Consider the following 24,843-nt stretch of genomic DNA (forward strand, 5'->3'; position numbering starts at 1 on the left):
TTTTTCTGGAAACAAGGCAGTAGCTGGAGGACGATGTGAGGACAAGAGAAGTATTTTTAACAGAGAAAATACTGCACGTTTGCATGCTGATGGTAAACGATCTGGCAAAGAGGGAAATCTGAGGATGCAGGAGAGAAAGAAGAGGACTGTTGGGATGTGTTCAAGGAGGGGAGAGGCAGCAGGATCTAGTGCGGCAGAGGCAGCGGTGGCCTCAGAGTATGAGCAGCTCGTCTGTAGTTACAGGACGGCAGGCACAAAAATGGCCCAGATGCAGGTGAGCTGGTAGCTGTGGTGACAGGAATTTTCTTCTGGTTGCTCACAGTTAAGAAATCCCACTCCTCTTTGCCAGTGATTGGTCCAGGTCACATGTTCATTCTCAGTAGACCCAGTTTTGGCTGATGATATGTAAAGGGAAGTCTACGGTAGGGGTTTCTGGGAAAGATTTTTTTTCCCATAAAGAAAAAGGTCCAAGAGGTGAAAGGCTTTTTGCATCTACCTTTCCTTCCTGCTTTGTACGCCATTCTGCGAAGACATGATGCTTAGAGCTGCTGTAGACATCTTATGACTGTGAGGGAAAATCTACAATGGTCCAGTAACTTTGCAAATATGGGTGAAATGTGAGGTTCATTAGGACAGAGGTTTGTGTTTGTTTTTTCCCCCCAGCTTTATTGAGGTATAATTGACAAGTAAAATTGTAAGCTGTTTGAAGTGCAATATAAGGATAGGCTATACATACGCTTACACATTGTGAAAAGATTTCAGAGGTCTTTATTTTGTTCCCTGCTGTATTCAAAGTGTCCAAAGAGCACCTGGCACATAGTACACACTCAATCAGTATTTGTTGAATAAATGAACTATGATCAATATGGAACATGTTTTATAGGAATTCACAGTTAAGTAATATACACAAGCAAAAGAGATAATTACACTAGCATGCTCCAAGTTGTAAGATAGGGCTACGTACAGGATGCTAGGAAGCCGAGGCAAGTTTAGCTCATCTTGACTCAGAAATACAATCAACTTAGCTGACTGAAAATCAGCTCTTCCCTGTTTGGATGTTAATTATAAAATGTTTTGCTCCCATATCAATATTTCCGTAACTTCTTGAATTTCTTTATAAAAATATATAAAAAATAAATATATTTTACATAATCCTTGTATTTTCCTTGGTAAGACACAAATAGGACCATGATCTTGGGTCACATTTGTTTTATTCATTAACTTCACTCTTTCCCCTGGTCTCCATCTTTTTTTGACCTAGGAGTACACTCATACTGATGAAACATTTTACCACAGCTATCAACAGTTTTTATAGAAAAGCATACAGGATGCCCTGTTTTAAACATTTAAGAGTTTCAATGTCTGTTTTTTTCTTCAGAAGAGTTATATTTCTATGTTCCATGCCAGCATGCTTTTTCCTCCTTTCATTTTAGCAGATACCATTATCTTTTTTTTTCTAGAATCATTTTTGTATACCTGAGTACAATGAGCTCCTTCACTATACACCAGAAGATAAAGTATTTACAATTTTATTATAGGAGCACACATGTGGCATTATATGCACAGAAATAAAATTAAAGCAGAAGTGTCCAACGCCTGGACTAAAACCATATTTATACTGCTGAAGGCAAGAAAAATTATTTAGTCTACAGTAACAAGTAAGTAGCAGCAAAACAAATATTTGGTTGACTGTGGAAAGCCAATGTTTTCATTACTTGTTACAAGCATAAAAGCTAAAAACAGGCTGACCAAGCACATTCTGACAGCAAATAACACATGTATTCATCAATATTTTGGTGTATATAAAACTGTGACTCCTAATTTATGGATTTATATGTAATGAAGGTATAACCAACTTTGCCTTAAATATATCATATGCTATTATGCATATACATATATATTCATATTGTCCATTTATTTTAAAAAGAACTATTGCAAATTTTTCTTTGAGACTGGTATAAGATACAATACTTCCTTCCCTCCAAAGTACTTTAACCTAGTGTAATATACTAACAAACTTAATGAACTATTTATCTACTATGGAAATAACTGCTTTGATAATCCGCAACATGGGTACAAATTGCTGAATGCTTGCTATGCTAAAAAGTCTGTAATTGGTGACACATATATTGTTTAATATCTTATAAGAAAATTATTATTACTCTGATCTTACAGATAAGGAAACACGCTCAGAAATGACTTGTCTAAGATTGCCCATTCCCCAAATCAGAGTGAGTAAAGAAGCCCATATCTGTCTGAGATAGGATTCTGCAAAATCATATCCCTGATAGTGTGGCTGAGGGGCTAAAGTATCTCGCAGATGTATGCTTTTGCATTTGGCAATTTAATTCTCAATCCTTTTTAAAAAATTAAATTATAAATATTATACACAGACACAGACACACACACACACACACACACACACACACACACACACACACACCGGGGGATGACAAGAAAATGTATACAATTGGACACTTTGGTCAATGTGGCTCAAGCAGTAGTTCGCCGTAATCAGAAGTATCTGGATGCTGATGGTAACCACTTTGACCACCTCTTGTAATTACAGAAGTCAAATGTAACTTGTATTCATCTTTTGTTATCAGTATATATCGAGTATTACAATTTTGATAGTATTTCCCTTTCTTAAAATGCATATACATTTTTTGTTACAAGCATAAAAGCTATTAGGTTGGTGCAAACATAATTAAGGTTTAAAAGATTAAAAATAATTGCAAAAACTGCAATTATGTTTGCACCAGCCTAATAAAAACAAGCTGATCAAGCAGTGTATAGAATGGATCACTTGTGCGAGATTCTAGAAGAAAAACACAGTTTAAGTTTCCTTATAGTAGTGCTAAGAAACATGTGTTAAGAACCCGAACTAGGGCACTAGAACAGGACAGATAAGAAATTCCACAATGGGTGAGTGTGTAAGACCTGTCATCTGAATATGGCACAGGTAAGGAATCGGGGCGAGGACAGGGGAAGAGGTGATGAAGTGATACAAACAATCAAAGGCTACTGAAATTTAGAGAGTGGACCATTGATAGAACAGCTTGAATTCAGATGAATTGAAGAAAACTTCCTATAGCTGGGCCTTTTAAAGGCTAAGGATCCCAGCCTTATAATCCTATAAAAGCATGTTCTTCTAAACAGTGTCAAGTAAGGAAGCAGTAATTCTGGCCTGTGATTCTATAAAGCATATTCCTCTAAACAGTGTCATGTAAGGAAGTGGTTTTCAGACTCGCAGATTTCAGAGATCTGTAAACATTCCAAACAAACCTTAATGGATGACATGCTTTTTAATTTTACAAATTAAGAACTTTAAAAATCACTTCTATTAGCTGTTGAGAATAGAAATTGGTAAAACCACTTTGGGGGAAAAAATGGTAAAATCTAGACGAGCTGAAAGCGTGCCGATGCCACAGAATATGGTTTGTGTATAGTGTATTTACTAAGAACATACATGAGTTGAATCAGGGCTCTGATACTTCCTACCTGCAGGGTTTTGGACAACTTACTTAATTACTCTACAACACAGTTTCTTTATCTGTAAGATGTGGAAAATAACAGCATTTACCTAATGTTTTGAGGATTAAATAAATTAATACATGCAAAGCACTTAGAACAGCTCCTGGCACAGAGCAGTGGCACACAAATTACCGCTATGATCATGATGATGGTGATGACAACTCACACAGCAATGCCATTTCAAGACAAACCCCTGAAACACTCTTGTTTATGTGCCCAGGAGACATGGGTAAGGATGCTGTTCCCCAAAATGTTTAAAATAGAGCATGTATGGAAATAACCTCAAAGCCTGTGAACAGGAGAAAAATAAACTGACATGTTCACTGAATGCTTGTACCATTTAAAATGAATAAATATGTACTACACAATAAAACATGGGTAAGTGAGGAAAGCATGTTAAGTGAAAAACCAGGTGCAATTGGATACATACCATTTGATACCACTCATATCAGTGGCATAATAACGATATATTATTTTTAATGGCTACCTATAGACACATGTAGTAAAAGATAAAAACAGGCACAGAAAGGGAACACACTCACTTCTGGGTAGTAGGTACTTTTGGGAGGAAAGAAATGAAACTGGAGCATATAGAGAGGACTTAAATGGTATCTGGAAAGCTTACATTTGAAAAAAGAATGTACAATAAATATGAAAAAAACATTATGAGTAGTTAGGTAAAAATAAGGTTAAATCCTTGTACTTTTATGTATATTTAAAATATTTTGTAAAGCAAAAATCGTGACTGTCCCTCAATTTGAATACATTTTAAAAACACACTACATTTTAACATTTTTACTTATTTTGAAATAATTTTAAACTTACAGAAAAGTTGTAGAATGACAATTCTTATTTTTATGCAAAATCACCAACTTTTAATATTTTGTGACAGGTTTTAATCATTTTCTCTCCCTTTGCACATATCCATTTCTTTTTTGAACCACCTGAAAATTGTTTGCCATACATCATGGCCCTTTACTCCTAAATACTTCAGTTTGTAATTTATCAGAAAATGATAATTTCTTATGAAACTATAGCATTGTTATCAACTTCAGAAAATACTAATGCAATGCTTTAATGTACCGTCCATATTCCAATTTTATCAAGTGACCCAATAATTTCCTTCCTAGCATTATTTTTTCCTTTGTTTCCAGGATCCAACCCAAGATCATACATAGCATTGAATTTTTATGTCTCTTTGGTTTCCTCTACTTTTCTTTGTATTTTATAACATGGACATTTTTCTAATAAACAACTTTGGATTTGTCTGATGCTCCCTTATGGTTAGGTTCAGGTTAGGCACCACTAGCTAGAACACTGTAGAAATGATTCTGTGTCCTCAGGGTACTGTTAGGAGATACACGGTGTCCTTCATTGCTGATGTTAATTCTGATCAGCCAATCAAGGTGTTACATGGTTTCTCTACTGTAGAGAGAACAATGCATATATTTCACACTGCAACCAATAAGGGAACACTACCATCATACAAATATACTGCTCTTCATCAAACATTTTCCCTAGATTTAGAATCCACTGTTTTTTGGCCAAACATCTTTACTATGAAAATAGTAATTTTTCAACTCTACTCCTCCTTTCACATATACTGGTTGTGTAAGGAGGACTCTTCCTTTCTCTTCTAAGTATTCATTCATTTGAATCACTATGGACTCAAGAATTTCTATTTTTCCCCCAATGGTTAAAATTATATCTCTGTCCTTAAACATTTCTTTTTGCATTTTAAAATTGAGATAAAATTCACATAACATCAAATTCACCATTTTAAAGTGTATAATTCACTCGTTTTTAGTATGCTGTACAACCATCATTGTCTAATTCCAGAACATTTCCATCACCCCCCAAAAGAAACAGTGTATCTGTCAATGGAAACATGGTTAGTAGTCAGTCTCACCTCTCCACAGTCTCTAGCAGCCACTACCTTCTTTCTGTCTTTTTGGTTTGCCTATTCTGGACATTCCATATAAATGCAATTCTACACTACGTGGTCTTCTCTATCTGGCTTCTTTAACTGAGCATAAGGTTTACAAAGTTCATCCATGTTATAGCATGAATTAGCACTCCATTCCTTTTTATGACTAAATACATTTTACTGTATGGATATACCACATTTCATTTATCCATTTATTAGTTGATGAACACTGGGTTGTTTCCCCTTTTTGGCTATTATGAATAATACTGCTGTGAACGTTTGTGTACACGTTTTTGTTTGACCACTTTGTTTTTAATTCTCTTAGCTATATACCTAGGAACGGAATTGCTGGATCATATGGTAATTCAATGTTTAACTTTTGGGAACTGTTAAACTTTTTCCAAAGTAGCTGTGCCATTTTACAATTTCATCAGCAATGTATGAGGATTCCAATTTCTCCATATCCTTGCCAACGCTTTTTAAATATATTTTTTAAATATAGTTGTCCTAGTGGGTATGAAGTAGTATCACATTGTGATTTTGATTTGCATTTCTCTGATAGCTAGCAATGTTGAACACTTTTCATGTGCTTATTGGTCATTTGTGTATCTTCTTTGGATAAATGTCTATTCAAATGCTTTGTCCATTTAAAAATTGGATTGTTTAATAGTATATATAAAGAACCATAAAGATTCCACAAGAAAACTACTAGAACTGATAAATTCAGTAAAATAGCAAGATACAAAATTAATATTCAGAAATCAGTTTCATTTTTAGACACCAATAATGAATTAACAGAAAGAGGAATTAAGAGAATAATCCCATCTACAATTGCATCAAAAAAAAATCTAGAAATAAATTTAACCAAGGAAGTAAAAGATCTATACTCAGAAAATGATAACACATTGAAGAAAAAAACTGAAGACATAAATAAATGGAAATATATACCATGCTCATGGATAGAAACAATTAACATCATTAAAATGCCCATACTACCAAAAGCAATCTATAGATTCAATTCATCCTTATCAAAACAGCAGTGGTATTTTTCACAGAACTAGAACAAATAATCCTAAAATTCATATGGAACCACAAAAGACCCCGAACAACCCCAGCAATCTTGAGAAAGAAGAACAAAGTTGGAGGTATCCCACTACCAGATATAAAACTGTACTACAGGGCTAGAGTAATAGCATGGTACAAGCTTGGTACTGGCATAAAAACACACACATAGATCAATGAAACAGAATAGAGAGCCAAGAAATAAGCTCACACCTACAAGGAGGCAAGAACATACAATGGGGTAAACATGGTCTCTTCAATAAATGGTGATGGGAAAACTGGACAGATACATGCAAAAAAATGAAACTAGACCACTTGCTTATACCATAAGAAATAAACTAAAAATGGATTAAAGATTTAAATATAAGACACACGAAACCATAAAACTCCTACAAGAAAACATAGGCAGCAAATTCTTTGACATTGCTCTTAGTAATATTTTTTTGATATATCTCCTCGGGCAAGGGAAACCAAAGAAAAAATGAACAAATGGGACTACGTCAAACTAAGAACTTTTTGCATAGCAAAGGAAATCATCAGCACAACAAAAAGCCTACTGAGTGGGAGATGCTATCTACAAATGATACATTTGATAAAGGGTCAATATCCAAAATTTATAAAGAACTCATACAACTCAACACCTAAAAAACAAACAATCCAATTAAAAAATGGGCAGAGGACCTAAATAGATATTTCTCCAAAGAGGACTTACAGATGGCAAATAGACACATAAAAAGATTTTCAATGTCACGAATCATTAGAGAAACACAAATTAAAACCACAATGAGATATTCTCACACCTGCCAGGATGGCTATCATCAATAAATCAACAGACAACAAGTGCTGGTGAGGATGTGGAAGAAGAGAACCCTCTCTCCCTAAACTGTTAGTGGAATTGTAAATTGGTACAGCCAGTATGGAAAATGGTTTGGGGGTTCCTCAAAAAATTAAATGTAAAACTACCTTATGACCCAGAAATTCCACTTCTGGGTACTTATCCAAAGAAATCCAAAACACTAATTCAAAAAGATATATGTGGGTCGGCCAGATGGCTCAGCTGGTTAGAGCACGAGCTCTCAACAACAAGGTTGCTGGTTCAATTCCCACATGAGATGGTGGCCTGTGCCCCCTGCAACTAAAGATTGAAAACAGCAACTGGAGTTGAGCTGAGCTGCACCTTCCACAATTAGATTGAAGGACAACGACTTGGAGCTGATAGGCCCTGGAGAAACACATTGTTCCCCAATAAAATAGAATAAATGTTAAAAAAAAATGCCTTTCTATATTCATTGCAGCATTATTTACAATAGCCGAAATATGGAAGCAATCTAAGTGTCCATCCATAGATGATGAAATAAAGATGTGGTACATATATACAATGGAATATTACTCAGCCATAAAAAGAAATGAAATCTTACCATTTGCAACAACATGGATGGACCTAGAGGGTATTATGTTAAGTAAAATAAGTCAGACAGAGAAAGAAAAACACCACATGATCTCACTTATATGTGGAATCTTAATAACAAAGTAAATGAACAAACAAAACAGATACAGATTCATAGATAAAGAGAACAAACTGCAGGTTGCGGGGGGGGCGGGTTGAGGAGCTGGGTGAAAAAGGTAAAGGGATTAGGAAGGAAAAATTGGTAGTTACAAAATAGTCATAGGGATGTAAAATACAGCATAGAGAATATAATCAATAACGTTACAACAATTATGTATAGTGCCAGGTGGGTACTAAACTAATTGGGGGGGAATCACTGCACAAATTACATAAATGTCTAACCTCTATGCTGTACACCTGAAACTAATATAAAATAATACTGAATGTCAACTATAACTGAAAAAACATAATTAAAAATAAATAAATATGATGTAAATAAAAAAGAATTCCAAAAAGTATACATTTATGATTATATGCACATTATATTTACATGTTATTTTAAAGCTAGTAATAATATTAACTGTATAAAGAATTTATTCACCATTATAGTACTTAGCAGAATGAAGTGACTTAATGTTTGATGTTCAGTAAACATTGCTATTACACAGTGAAACTCACCATTTTTTTTCTTTTGCAGAATAGTTTTTGGAATGTCTCTTAATTTTTAGAGCAAATTAATACTCATAATATAAATACTCATTATATAAATACTCATAATATAAAATGATGGCTAATCCCAGCTCAGAGAGAGATTAAAAAGTAAGAAAGTTAAAGAAGCTGAGAAATCATTTTCTGGGATAATTCTGGGAAGAAAGTAATATAATATGCTCTTTCCCTCCATTTATTTGAAAACCACTCCCTAATAATTTTCTTTTCCAACACTAATATTAAAACACATAGATTTTAAAAACCAACCAATCAACCAACCAACCAACCAACCAACCAACAATTAAACTATTATAACTTTCTGGCAACTTAAAACCAGTAGAATTCAGTACTAAACGTTATACAGCAGGTCCTCAAACAACATCGTTTTGTTCAACCTCATTTCATTATAACACTGATGAGATGCTGTTGGAACTTAACTCTCATTTGTATCACTTAGCCTATGGTAAAATTGGTTTTGTCAAATGTCTTTTTGCTTAACGTCTCAGATCCTATTAATGACGTTAAGTGAGGACTTACTTTACTGTGTATTTACTTCTTTACTGCCTATCCTACCTATCCTATGTCCAAATGGAACGTAAGCCCCATGGGAACAGACTTCATCATTTTGTTCTCTGTTTCATCCTCAGTGCCTTGAATAATGTATCTCAGTGCCACAGAATATAGTAGCACTCAATAAATATAGACTGATGAACAGAAAATTAAATACAGAATCCTAATGCATGTAAAGAAAAAGCAAGCCTATGAAAAATAAGTTTTTTATGATATAAAAATATCAACATTGTGTACTACTAGGAATTGACTATATATGTGGTTTCGTAGATCATTGCTAAATATCTAAGCTATACTAGAGTTCAAGAGTTTATAAATTCCTCTTTCAAGTAAGATTAAGTTTTGTCTTAAGTAAAATAAATGGTTGCAAGCTTCATAAATTATGTATATTTAGTTGAAATTATGTTTAAATCAATGAAATTTTTATTGTGAGCCTTCAGAATATATGATATAGATTGATACATAAAATTAATACAAGGCAGTACATGGCTACGTAGCATAAGAAGTTCACTGATACTCAAGTAAATGTGTCTTGAAATACGTCTGAGGCTTAGAGCTAGAAATGAAGAACAGTGAATCATCTGGCAAGGTAATCAGCAACCACATCTTTTGTGGATTTTCGGTAGAATTTAAGAGAGCTAGGGAAAGGTTCATAGGAGGTTGAATGTTTGACATGGGACATGAAGGACAATAATTCCAGATTGAAATGGTGGAAGATGTCCAGGCCGATGGAATTGCATCAGCAACATGATACAGACAAGAAAGAGAGGGGTGTGGTCAAGGACCCATGAGGGCATTTGGGGAGAATATGGAATCTGCGTGTGTGTGTGTGGGGGGGTGGGGATGGAAAGTAATGGGAAAAAGGACTTGATTATCTGTATTACAGCAGATCCTCAGGACTCTTCAGTAGTTTGCTAGAGAACAGGATGGGCAAAGATCCAGGGTTTTGTTTACTTTTTTTGATTTAATTCTCTGGACAATCATGTGAAGTTGGCAGACACACCTCTCCCTACACCCCTGAATCCATGTGACTCTAAGTGGTGCTGATTCTATCTCTGGCTTGAGAAATGGCATGTGACTCAGGACTGGCCAATCAGAGCCTTTAATTCTACAGGTACAATAACGGATTCAGGGATGGGCACATGACAGTATCAGCAACAATGAGATGGTTAAAAGATTTTTGTTGAGACTTCAGAACAAAGGCAAACATCCTTGTCTAGTGGATAGGAATCTGGGAATATGTGAGAAGTTCCTATGACTATTCAAACACATGAGGGAAAAGCCTGAATGGCACAAATTAGGGTGTGTATGTGGACATGGGGTAGGGATATGAAAACAGAATCAAGAGTTGCAGACATAAAGAGGAAAGGTCCACTTGACATCACTTTAGCCTCAGAGAAAGCTGTGCCTGAAGTCAGTTCTACCAATAGCCCCAATGTAAGTCAGGTTTTCATCACAGTCTGATTAGCTATTTGAAATCGTAAGATTCTTAACTGATAAGTGTCATTTCCGCTTACAAATGAAGAAACTGAAGGACAGAAAAAGTAGATAATTTGTCCAAGACCAGGTTTTAAATAACAGATTTATAGCTCTAACTCATATCTCCTGGCCCCAGGCCCATGTTGCTAACTACAATTGTTTTTGTGTGTGTGTGAGTGTTCATATGTATATGTGTATGTGTGTCTAAGAGAGGGAGGGGAAGAGGAAATCAGAGTTTAACTTTGGCTGGTTTATTTTGGTATATAAAAACAGTAACTACTACTCACTGAACACTATGCTAAGTACTTCAATAAAATTTCTACAGATGCCAATAATTACTAGCTTGTCCATAGCCACTTCTAATTGACTCTTTCTTATCTGTAATTGCTGCTTTCTCTATTAGCCTCAGAAGCTGGGGCCAGGGGTGGCATATGAGCCATGTATGCTCACGAGAGCTTATGATTGGTGAAGCTAATCAAAATATGAGATAGACGAATCAGATTCCTTTTTTAAAAAATATGGTGAGACTGACCTAGTTGGTGGTATGCAAAAGGACATTCAGTCATTGGAGACCATACATAACGCAAAATTCGAAAGGAGAATAGAAAGAGAAGATGGCATTGAAAGAATACAGGGCAGATGTGAAAAGAGAAGCATATACGAAGAGAAAAGCAGATCACATAGCTTTTGAAGGCAAACAGCCTCAGTTTCTGATCACATTCTATATATACTCTTTGGTTCATGTCTTTGGGTGCCTGTGAGATTCCACTGCATGCTTACAAGAATCTTTTTCACCTTAAACTAACTTGAATCATTCTTGGATAATAAAAGCAATAAAGTACAAACCAGAACAATACATCATCTTAGTGAATTATCACAGTGAATTAACCATGAGATGGTTATTTTCAAGGTAAAGAAACTGAGATTCAGAGAGTTTAAGTAAATTTCCTAAGGGAAATGATTAGTGTAAGGTGAAGTTAGGATTAAAGCCCAGATCTGCATGTCCTAACTGCACAAGTCTAGCACTAACAGGAATAAGGAAACACTAGAGACAAGGAAGCCCATTAGAAAGTGACTATACTATTTTAGGAAAATATAGTGAAAAACACACCTAGAGCAATGGATGAGGTAACAGACATGAAAGGACAGGTGAAAATGGATAGGGTTGTCTACGGGGTTAGGGAAGAGGGGTGAGTAAAGAAGTGGAAGAAGTCAAAGGTGATACTAAAATTGTTTTTAATTTACCTGACTGGAAGACTAGTGGTGCCATTAGTGACAGTAGTAGAAAAATTAGGTCTGGGGCTTTTTTGTGTGGGGAAGAAAATACATTGAATTTTGGTCACTATTACTTTTAAGTAAACTTGTTTAAAAAGGGAGTTGGCATTGTAAGCCTGAAGCTCAGAGGTAGAAAAAGGGATCCGGGAATTAATTTAAAGAAGTAACTTCACTTTAGGTCTTTATAGAACTCAGTAAACCATTAAATATACAGGGGAAAAAAAATCTAGTATTGCATATATAGAAAGCTTTAAATGAAGAGAAACCACTACATTTCATTCTAAAATGAGATTGCTTTAGATTTCTAATTTTACTCTGGCCAGTATTATGGTGACAAATTTATTGGACCCAAATGACAAAATAGAACAACAAAATGTAGTTATTTAGTTCTGTATAGTTAGCAACACACACACACTCACTCACTCACTCAAACATTTATATCTTTAAAGGATATAATAATGCTTTAAATTGTACAGCAAAAATGCATGGCTATAACACACAAAAAAGGACTTGTTTTTATGCCCTGTATTTCTCCATGGAACTTAAAATTCTTTAACAGACATTATCTCATTGTTTTAAGAACTGTTATGAAACAATCTGACATTTATATAACACCATTCATTTTCAATAATCCCAAAGGGCTTTACAAATCCTGGAAGAATGACTTTGCTCATGTTCAATACGCAGCCACCGAGAGACGGCGGTGGGGTGGGTGGGTAGAGAAGTGGACGGGGCTGCGGTAATGTTCTGTGGGACACAGCAGTAACATTATACAACCATTGACGGAAGGAAGTGAAAGACACTATTAAACTGAAACCATGAAGAAACAAGCAGAAAAGATCCAAGGTAAGATTGCATTACACTTGTTAAATTTGAGAAAAAAATTAATACCATGGGTCTTATTCTCATTTTTGTGTTTTACTAGAATAATGTACAGATACTTTCAAGATTAAAAAAATCGAGATTATCTGCTAAATCAGGAACTCCATTTTCTATTGTGCTTTTTGTGTGGGTAGTGTCTGTTTTCCAACTGTCAACCACATCTAAGATGCTAAATTATAAGTAATTATGCATATGCATATACACACTTCTCCTCCCCTCCCCTTCCTTCCCGTTTGGACGGAGACTGGGATGCTAAAAAACAAACAGTCAATTTAAAAAATTATAAAGGTTTTATTTTGTTCTTTTGTTTTTAATTTATCAGGTGTATGTGTCAGGGTTCTCTAGAGAAAGAGGACCAAGAAGATTATATATATATATATATATATATATATATATATATATATATATACACACACATATGTATGATTTCTTAAAATACTGTACACTTTACATACTCAAACCTTACAATAAACAAATACTCATTTCACAAATGAGGAAACTGAGGCAAAGAGAGGCCAAGTGTTGCAGGTATGTTATTGTTTACCTAGCGTGCTTTTGATCCCTTCTTCTGGTAACAGATCCTGCCCCTGATGACAGAGTGAAACATGATCAATGAATCAGTATCTGTCTCCTGGGTGCTCAAGAAAGCTAGAAAGAATCTAGGGTGAGTTGTCTGATGATAGATCCTAGAAAGAGTACAAGAGCTCCTGCATCCAAGGCTCCGGAGTGGCCCCTGAGGGGTCTTCCCACCCTTCCTGAAGCTTCGCTATGCAGTGCTTTGTTCCGTTTTGTATACTAGCTCAGTAGCCCATCCTGTGGCTTAAGTTGTATTTGGTTGTAACCAAAAACCTGAAGAAATATGCAGATGCATTATATAATTTATCCATCAATGGACGAGATAAGACTCAAATCTAGACTTTTCTGACATCAAAGGCTGTGCTCTTAACCATGACACCTCAGTGGTTTTTGAAAATTGGGATCCTGTAGTATTATCTGTCACCAAAAGAAATTATAACATAGTCCTGATTTTATATCTTGGCTTCTTTAGTAAATTTTTTGAAAGTAGTTAAGCTAACATGGAAAATCTTATAAAATTACTCTATAAAACATAATTTCATTGTTGAAAGGGAAAATCTTTAGTGGGCATATTTGAGTTGGGATATTTGGATATTATATAAAAAGGACAGCCAAAGGTATAAGTAAATGGTACTTGAATCGTGCTTTTTCTCAATCAGTGGGAAGAAATGAAAACAAAACCTTCAGAGAAGCAGATGAACAGTGGAAAGAGAACAGACTTTCTCTTGCAGGTTAATATAATGGAAAGACTCAAACATTCAGATTCTTCTAGTTCAACAGTTGTGTAAACTGGGCTAAATTAATCTCTCTGAGCTTCAGTTTTCTTATCTATAAAATGGGGATAGTAATGTCTATTCTAAATAGGATCACTGTGTGAGAATTAATTATAGTTGTCCTCTATATCTGCGGATTTTGCACCCGCAGATTCAACCAATAGAAGATTGAAGATATTTTGGGGAAAAAAATCCCAGAAATTTCCCCAATGCAAAACTTGAATTTGCCATGTTGAGCACTACATTGAAGCCATGCGAATGACGTGATGTGTAGACATACGCTGCTGTAGCCTATATGCGAATATAGGTTATGTGCAAATCCTAGGACATTATATGAGGGACTTGAATATCCACAATTTTTGCTATCTGTGGGTCCTGGAACCAATTCCCCATGAGCACCGAGGGATGACTGTAAATAATATATATAAAGCTTATAGTAGAGAGCCTGGCACATAATCAGCATTTATAAAATGGTATTGCTATTATTGTTGTAGCTGTCATTAAAGTTTTCAAGTCCCTTATATGTATTACATTTCACAATAAATACAAGATTGAACACACACACACACACACATACACACACACACACGAGCACACAAACACACACGCAAGAGATCCTAACAAAGAATTAAAAATCCCTGTCCATTAGATACTACATTCATCCTTTTGGTTTCCAGCTATGTATTATTCCCAGATTCTTCTCAGAAGCCTTCTCCTGTCAGTCTCCTAACCATGATAGCCTGACTGAGTTTAATGAACACATTTTCTTAGGATTTTCTTTTGTGAAGTGGCTATTGAAGTTTTTTGCCCAGTTTTCTTTGGGTTATTTGTCTATCTCATCAATTAATAACAGTTCTTTAGATATTCTGGTTATGTTGTAAATATCTTCTCCTTTGCTGTGGTGTGCCTTTTTACTCATTTCAGGGTATCTTTTGATAACAGGTTTTTAATTTGAATATAGTAAAACGTAGCAAACATTTCCTTTGCGATTATTTTTGTGTCCTAATCCTTTAATCTCTAGACCAATGACATTCTCCTAAAATATTTTCTAGAAGTTTTATTGGAATGTCTTTCATATTTAGATCTATAGCCTTTCTGGAATTGATGTTTATGTATGGCATGAGTTAGGGGTCAAATATTTTTCTATCCTCAAATTAATAACCCAATAGTTCCAGCACCATCACTGGAAAGACTCTCACTTTCTCACTGCTTTGCTGGGCCACCTTTCTAGGCTCCCTATTCTATTTCAGACATCTGCCAGTCATTGCACTAGTCCCAAACCATCTTAATTACTTAACTTTATAATAAGACAGTATCAGGTAGACATAGAATTCTCACCTTCTTTGTTTCCTTTATAACTGTTTTAGCTACTTGAATTCCCCACACATTTTTAGAATCAGCTTATCAGGTTCTATAGAACCTGTTAGACTTTGATTAAAACTGCATTGAAACTAAGGAAGTTTGGGGAAAATCGACATCTTTACAGTTCTGAATTATCCATTCTAAAATTGTGGTACCGCTCTCTATTTCTTTAGATCATCTTTAATGTCATTATGTGAGGTTTTGAAGTTTTCTGTGTCATGAACATGTATGTAACATTTATTCCATTTTTATTCTAATGTAAATGGGATCTTTTTAAATTTCATTTTCTAAATCTTTGTTGCTTGTATATGAAAAATAGACTTGATTTTTGCATAATTAATTTATATCATTATTTTATACACTCACCTATTAATTTAAAAAATTTACCTGTAGATTCTTGGATTTTGTATGCATATAACTGCACCAGAGGAAAAAAACAGTTCCTTGCTTTCTATACCTTTCAATTTGTTATTCTTGCCTTATTACACCAGCTATGATCTCCAGTAAATCTTTATGAATGTAATAATGTTGAATAAAAGAGATTATAACATGCATCCTTATCTCATGCCAGATTATCACTATTCTGTATATCTTCTGTATGTTTTTTAAGATACCCTTTATAACAGTACAATCCTATTTCTAGTGTGCTGGAATGTTTTACTAAAATAATGAATACATGTTGAATTTTATTGAATGCTCTTTCTCCTATCAAAATAATAAAATGATGTTTCTCTTGATTGCATTAATGTGGTAAATTATATTGGTTGCTTTTGAATGTAAAGCCAAATTTGCATTCCTGGAATAAATCCAAATTTATCAGGATGTATTATGCATTAAAAATACTGCCTCCTTTGATATAGTAGCATTTTGTTAAAAATTTAAGGAGGTTGGTCTATAGTTTTCTTTCCTTGCAGTGTCTTTAGTAGGTTTTCTTATTAAGGTTACATTGGCTTTGTAAACTGAAAAGTAAAGTGCTCTCTCTTTTTCTATTCTCTGGAAGAGCTTCTGTAAGATTTGTATTGTTTGTGTAAGTCTTTAATTATGGATTTGATTTTTCTAAGACTAATATTTAGAATCCTTCTTTTTCCTAGATTAGTCTTCATAAGATGCAATATTTCTTAGTAGCATAAGTGTTTTTTTTATAACATCATCTTGAAAGGATTTAGTGTTGGAAGGATCTGTAATTATGTCCTGTTTAAAATCATTGATCGTTGATTATTTACACCTCTTTTCTTATCCAATTTCATTAAGAATTTATCAATGTCATTAGTTTTTTAAAAGAACGAGTGTTTTTCCTTGACACCCCTATACTATTATGTATGTTTTCTAGTACACTAATGTCTGCTTGTATTTTTATTATTTCCTTCTTTCTTCTTTCTTTGCGTTTACTTTACTGTTCTCTTTTCTAACTTCAAATAAAAGAGATACTCATTTAGTCTTGCCTTTGAATTTCAAGAACAAAGTAAGTATATTTATTTTAAAGACTGTACCTGATCATTTCAGTATCTGGAATCCCTTTAGGATTGTTTCTATTTGTTGTTTCTGCTGGATTTTACTCAACAGATTTTGCTTCTTCGTATGCCTATGTTTTATTGTATGCTGGATACCGCATTTGCTGAATTGTTTGTAAAAAATGTAATGCCTACGATGATGGTAATTTCCTCCACTGATGATATACACTGGCTTCTGCTAGTGCCTGAAGTTGCTAGCAATTCAGGATCACTTTAAACTAATTTCAGAGACTTATAGGATTTGAAGCTGTATACCTATACAGGCCTGTCCACTTCCAGTTAACCTTTACTGACAAAGAAAAGTTTAAGGCACCCAGACCCAAAGTGAGAGGTATTCACAAACATACCCTTTCTAGGCCCTGGACTCCATTCCCTTCCCCCTCCCTTAAGAGGCTGCCAAAATCACTGCACTACTTTTCAGCCCTACCATTATGCCTTATGAATTCAGCAAATTTTCATAAGGGAAGAGTTGCCCCAAATCCTGGACCTCCATTCTCCAATGACTCTTAGCCCTGAAATTCTGTACTTTGTTAGTTCTCCAATGTCTTAAAGATTTCTAATGCTCTTTTTAGCATTGTTTAATTTGCTATAAAACCAATTGAGTTTTTAATGTCAACTATTAGCTTTTTCATTTCTATATTTCCATAATTTGCTTTAAAATCTGCTTATTCTTTATATTTTTAAACTTATCATTTCTTGAAATATACATACTTATTTAACATTTAATGCCTAAAAAAATCTGAAGAATCTGTGAGTCTGATTCTGTTTTCTGTTGTTTCTATTAGTTTTTTGTCAGAGTGCCTGAATTGTGTGTGTGTGTGTGCGTGTGTGTGTGCGCGCTTTCATTCAGTGCTATTTATTTTCTTTTGAACTTTCTTTGAGGACAGGGAATGAAAATAGGTTCCTCCTGAAACAATTTATATTTGCCTGTATCACATTTCTGGGGGCACTAAGGATCCAGGAACATTTCCAACTAAATTCTTGGCTGGAGAATTTTGAGGCCAGGCAGGCAGGATGAATTGGGACTTCAAACTGATGGGGAGGCTGCCCTGTGGCTATAGTTCCTAGGAAATGCTCTCGCCCCAAAATACTCTGTGCCGTGATTCAAGACAGGCAACTTTCCTTCTAGTCCTCTGATAGCAGTAAGGTGTCTATTTATTTCTAACTCTCCCTGCTACTAAGGATGAGGTCCTTTGCTCCCCCAGCTATATAGGATAGTCTTCTATTAGAACCTCCCTACCTTGGAAGACCTTAGATTTTACATTCCCTCTTTGTGAGACCTCAAAAAAAATACTCCAGTTCAGCCAGCTTAGCAAATGTCATTAGAGTTAAAGCTAGACCTAGTGCTCCACTTACATCTCTTAGTTCATACCTATTCCCTGGCTTGAGTAATCCTTGTTTTTTTGTGTGTTTTTTCCCCCAAGTTCATAGGAACACATGAGAAGATGTTTTCATATTTTGAAAGCCAACATTTTCAGTTGTTTACAGTGGGAGGATCAGGTTGGACTCCTAGTCTGCTATGTTGCCAGAAACTGATTTTCTATAACATTTAAATTTTTGTCATCCATTCCAAAATTACATGTTTAGTCTTTGAAAAGGCACAAGTATGATAATAATGGGGTCTCTAAAGGGCTCTAAGTTTGTTGAGGGGGTTTTACAAACAATTATTCTCACCAAAGCCAAAGTAGATTTTAATAAATACCAGTTACAACTTTACAGACTGTATCTATTCAAAGTTGGATCAAACTGAAAAGTTCTAGTTCTACTACTTTTCTGTGTGAGTATGGATAAGCCCCTTAATTGGCTGGCCTGAAGTTTCCTATGTATATAACGAAGGGATAGGGCTGGATGCTCCTTTCAGGACCCAAACTCTGTGATAACTGCACAGAAGTATGTACTACAGATAGAGCACACTTAAGATCAGAGTTTCTGATGCTCAAGACATTTCTCAAAGTTAGCCTACTTTCACATTTTAAACATATTGCAGCATAATGTTTTAAATAAGCTTCATCAAATGTGGCCATTTTAAAAAAAAGAATATAAACTACTTTTGTACTTCAAAATAGATTCTTAATGATTTTTAATAGTTTGACATCATTTTAGTTCTGAACACTTCATTATTCCCTTTGTTCTTTCTGGCATTTCAAATTCTTTAATGTAGCTATTAATATAATGTAGGGATTACCTGGTTTTTGCATGAAAAATCACTACTAACAAAGCTGCATCTGTACCATGTGCCAGGAGTCCATGTGAAGAATTTTGAAAATACAACCATTTAAACTGTCAGCATATTGCATTAATTATATAAAAAAAAAATCAACCTAATACCATACAGATTAAATTGTCCAAAGTGAGTTTTAATGGAACATGTTCACAGGTTTACACTACGAAGGTGTGAAAAGAATATCTTTTTCAAATTTGATTAAGTGCTACAAGATGTTGAAGAAACTCAGCACTCAAATGAATTAATGTTTGATGTCATTTTTGGCAAAGCCTCAGAAAATGTCACATAAAAGAAAAACATCATGAGAGCTGGTCAAGATGGCAGAGTAGGTAAATGCTGGGCTTACTTCCTCTCACAACCACATCAAAATTACAACTAAACTAAAGAACAATGATCGTTGAGAACTGGCCTGAAGTCTAGCTGAACTGAAGCTATACAACTGAGGACATACAGAAGAAGCCACCTCGAGACTGGTGGGAGGGGCAGAGATGTCGATCAAGCTTGTTCCACAGCTCTGTGTGACCATTACAAATCGGGAGGGATATCCTGGCGGCAGAGGGTCCCCCCCAGGGGAGTGAGGGGTTCCAGTCCCAGCCCAGGGTTTCAATACAGGAAGAGAAGTCCCCATAAATTCTGGCAGTAAAAGACAGCAGAGATTGTGGCTGAGTGAGATGGAGGGCGGCTGCAGTCCCAGGTGCTCCTCTTACAGGGCCCACACTCGGACTTACTTGCGGATGGACTCACTCACTCTGAACTCCAGTGTTGGGGCAGCAGCTTGAAAGGCACCAGGGACATATGGGAAGGAACTGAGTTGTCAGGCTAAATTTAGGGTGAAAGTGGAGGGGCAGCTTTCTACCGGGCTGGAGGAGCTGGTTGAAGCCATTATTTCATTGTTGAGTTCTCCCCTACTGAGTGCAGATGTAGGCGGCTGCCATGTCTAAGTTTCCATCAACCTGGCTGACGCCATTTCTTTTGCCTTGATTTCCTGAGACCCTGTCCCACCCAACTTTTGGACCCACCCAAGATGTTACCAGTGTCTTTTCTGAGTAAACGATCTGACTTGGCTCGTGTTGCAGACTGTCCTAAAATTTCTCCAAATGTCACAAAAGTCAAATAAGCAGCATCTAGCTTTGTTGTGTCCCATACCTCTGACTGAGCAGCCCTAAGCCTGCACTAGTGACAGCTGTCCTCAGATCACGGCTTGGCCTTTTGAGGAACCTCCAAGCCAAGTGTGGGTGGCGGCCATCTGCAATTGCTTTGTGGCTCATGTCAGGTGGCCCTGGGCAGGGCACAGGCTGTGGCTGAACTTGGCCAGCAATGGGGTCCCTCCCAGGAGGCCCTGGGGCTGGCACGCTTCAGACCAGGCTGGAGCATCACCAGGTAACCCCCAGGGATGACACACCCAAAGGACATACTGGGCAGGCACCGAGCCCTGCTAAAGTGAATCATGCTCCATAAGGTCAGCCCCTGCACAGCAGCTCTTCCACTGTAGCCATGGCCAGTCCTATCAGCCCAAAGATCAATCCCTCCCATTGATGTGCAAATAGCAAACAAGGCTCAACAACAACATGAGGGCACACACAACTAACACAAGGGACAAACCTGGGACACTCAGCTTAGGTGACCAGAAAGACTCTGCCACTGAGCCCCACAGCACACCTACTACATAAGGTCATTCTACTAACACCAGGAGACATAGCAGCCCTACCTAATACATAGAGACAAACACAGGGAGGCAGCCAAAATGGGGAGACAAAGAAACATGTCCCAAAGAAAAGAACAGAACAAAGCTACAGAAAAAGAACTAAATAAAATGGAGACAAGCAATGCATCAGACAAAGAGTTCAAAACACTAGTTATAAGGATGCTCAATGATCTCAGGGAGAACTTCAGCAAACAGATAGGAAACATAAAAATGATGATAGAAAACATAAAAAAGAACCAATCAAAAATAAAGACCATAACTGAAATGAAGACTATATTAAAGGGAATCAATAGTAGATTAGATGAAGCAGAGGATTGAATCAGTGATTTAGAAGATAAGGTAGCAGAAAAAACCCAAACAGAACAGCAAAAATAATCCAAAACAATGAGAACAGTTTAAGGGGCCTCGGGGACAACATCGAGCATACCAATATTTACATCATAGGGGTACCAGAGGAGAAGAGAGAAAGCAAAGAGTTGAAAACCTATTTGAAGAAATAATGATGAAAAACTTCCCTAACCTGGTGAGGGAAATAGACATACAAGTCCAGGAGGCACAGAGAGTCCCAAATAAGATGAACCCAAAGAGGCCCACACCAAGACAAATCATAATTTAAAGGTCAAAGTTGAAAGACAGAGAATCTTAAAAGCAGCAAGATAAAAGCAGTTAGTTACCTACAAGGGAGCTCCCATTTAGACTGTCAGCTGATTTCTCAACAGGAATTTTGCAGGCCAGAAGGGATTGGCAGGAAATATTCAAAGTGATGAAAAGCTAGGACCTATAACCAAGATTACTCTACACAGCAAAGATATCATTTAGAAATAAAGGACAGATTAAAAGCTTCCCAGACAAGAAAAAGCTGAAGGAGTTCATCACTACCAAACCAGAATTATAAGGAATCTTAGAAGGACTTCTTTAAGTTAAAAAAAAAAAAGATGAAAAATATGAATAATAAAGTGGCAATAAATACATATCTATTAATAGTTACTTTCAATGTAAGTGGATTAAATGCTCCCATCAAAAGACAAAGGAGGGTTGAATGGATAAGACAACAAGACCTTTATATATGCTGCCTACAAAGGACTAATTTCAGATTGAAAGACATACACAGACTGAAAGTAAAGGTATGGGAAAAAGATATTTCATGAAAATGGAAAACAAACAAACAAACAAACAAGCAAGCAAACAAAAGCTGGGGCAACAATACTTATACCAGATAAAATAGACTTTAAAACAAAGGCTATAACAAGAGACAAAGAGGGACCCAGTAATCCCAGTTCTGGGTATTTATCTGAAGAAAACCAAAATACTACTTCAGGGGACGAATGCATCCATATGGTCATTGAAGCATTGCTTACAATGGCCAAGATAGGGAGGAAGCCCAGGTGTCTGTTGTTGAGGGAATGGATAGAGTAGGTAGTACATATATGCAATGGAAGATTGTTTGGCCAGAGAAGAGGATGGTTCTTGCTATCTGCGGTGGCATGAATGGACCTGGAGGGTACTGTGCTGAGTGAAATATGTCAGACAGAGACAGACAGATGCAATGTGATTTCGCTTATATGTGGAATCTAAATAACAAAATAAACAAACAAAACAGAAACAGACTCGTAGATACAGAGAACATTTTGATGGTTTGCCGAATGGGAGGGGGCTTGGGAGTGAGTGGAAAAGGGGAAGGGATTAAGAAGTACAAATTGGTTGTTACATAGTAGTCATGGGATGTAAAGTACAGCATAGGAAATATAGTCAATAATATGGTAATAACAATGTATAGTACCAGATGGATACTAGACTAATCAAGGGGATCACTTCTTAAATTATATAAACGTCTAACTGCTATGCTGTATATCTGAAATTAATACAAAATAATATTGAATGTCACCTGTAAGTGAAATATTTAAAAAGGGGGAAAAAGGAGAAGTGGATTAAGAGGTTCAAATTTCCAGGTATAAAAGCAATAAGTCATGGGGCTGTAATGCACAGCATAGGGAATATAGCTAATAATATTGTGATAGTGTGGTACGGTGTCAGATGGTTGCTGGAATTATGGTGACTACCTCTTTAGGTCTATAAATGTTGAATAACTGTTGTGTACACCTGAAACTAATATAAGATTGTATGTTAGCTATATTTTAATAAAAATCTTTAACAAAAAGAAAAACATCATACTTAAAATAAGGTCTTGACGGCAGTCTGTAATAGTTAACAACTCCATTCCCAAATGGGAATGCTGGTTATAATGAAAATTTTAATGACAATATTAGTCCCTCTACCTTGAGACAATCGAAAATAACAAAAGAAAATAAAAAAACAACATAGCACTCACACCCCTCACCTCTTTTACTTTTTAAAGTGGACAAATTTGTAATTATTTCAATTCAGGCTCCAAATATTTAATGTAATCTATATAATGTTTCCTTGCAGATTAATCAGTGGCCACTTGAGAAATGAAAAGGTGGCAGGCTACCAGGCAATGCCAGTCAGTTTTGTTGTTGTTATTATTGTTTTGCTTTAATTTATAAGAGGTATAAATAATTCCTATCAGCAATGGAGATGAAGTCCTGGGTGTCAGTGCCCTCAACATGTTCTAAACTCTAGAGCTGAAAATGGTGGGAATTTTTCATCTCTGAACTACATTTATACAGTTTTTACATCCATTGTCTTCTGTACCTTACTCTGATATGAGGGAATTAAGAGGAAGAAATATCCCTAAAAGCAAGTTGTCCATTTAAGAGTTATCGGTCACTTTCACTTGAAAAGTTTTTTAAAAATCGTATTCCAAACAAGATGATAATGAACTAGCACTATAGCAAATAGTATGCACTTGTATTTCTGGCATTAACATTAAAAAGTCCAGAAAAATAAATATCACAAAGTAAACTCTGGGAGCCTTTGGCAGAAGTATATGGGGTGATCTTTCTTTTCATCTATATGCCTTTTTACATTTTTGATATTTTTACAAAGGACATATGTTATTTTTATAATTGAAAATAATACAGCTTTTCAAAAATAAACAGACAGTTATGACCAAAGATTAATACTTACCCGTATCAATTAACAAACCTATTTTTACTGGGTTAGGAAGAGCACTGATATCAATAACAGAAAGACACATTGCAGTTATGACAAATATAAGCTAAAGGCTCTTGTCAAATTTCCTGCACTGGAATGACATCAATCAGCAGGCAGAAAGAAGGCTTATTTAGAAACTATATAAAGACAGTGAAGGGCTGCAAAGAGATACCCCTAACACACTGGTTCTTAAAAGGAGCAATAGATGAGTCCTAAGTTACTTTTAGGAAGTCGGCAAGATAGTACAGAATTCAAGACATATAAAATACATGAATTCATTAAGACTTTATTTTTCATTGCACATAAAATTAAATATGCCCATAATGTATTGTTCTAAAATAAAGTTTAACAAGATTTGCTTTTGATGGCCAGTGAAAAAGTTTGAGATGGATTGTCCAAAAAAGAACAAAGTGCTTCATGGACTCTCAAATTAAAGATGATCATCTCTTATCCACCTTCCCAAAAGATTAAATTCTTTGTCTAATGGTAACTGTATGCACATCTTTACACTTGTTATGTACCTTTGAAAGTCTTTACAATTTAAAAAAAATTATTATTGAAAGACATATTGTTAAAAATATAGTGTGCTTTCTGGCACAGGAAGGTAGCAAAATGCATTCAATAAAATTTTACTTGAGAGACTGATTGTCCTGACTACAGAGGGAAGTTTTATTTTTCCAGGACTTCCAGGGAATGAGGTGTTCCACACACTGACTATTTCAGATAAGAGAATCTTATCTTTAATGAATTAAAATGATTTAAAAAAAAATTTTTTTTTTACCAATTAAGATAG

At 35.6% G+C, this 24,843-nt stretch overlaps 2 protein-coding genes across 4 annotated transcripts in view; one reads left to right on the top strand and one right to left on the bottom strand.

Moving 5' to 3' along the window:
* Positions 1 to 24,843, bottom strand: part of CWC27 (CWC27 spliceosome associated cyclophilin) — a 178,937-nt gene that overhangs the window by 46,929 nt on the left and 107,165 nt on the right. The window lies entirely within an intron of this gene.
* SREK1IP1 (SREK1 interacting protein 1) overlaps positions 12,659 to 24,843 on the top strand; it is a 161,922-nt gene continuing 149,737 nt past the window's right edge. Inside the window, exon 1 of the mRNA XM_074328901.1 lies at positions 12,659 to 12,788. Coding sequence (XP_074185002.1) covers positions 12,761 to 12,788 — 28 coding nt within the window. The 5' untranslated portion in view covers positions 12,659 to 12,760. The remainder of the gene's footprint in view (positions 12,789 to 24,843) is intronic.

Source organism: Rhinolophus sinicus, linkage group LG03 (assembly GCF_036562045.2).
Source record: "Rhinolophus sinicus isolate RSC01 linkage group LG03, ASM3656204v1, whole genome shotgun sequence".
Lineage (NCBI taxonomy): Eukaryota > Metazoa > Chordata > Mammalia > Chiroptera > Rhinolophidae > Rhinolophus > Rhinolophus sinicus.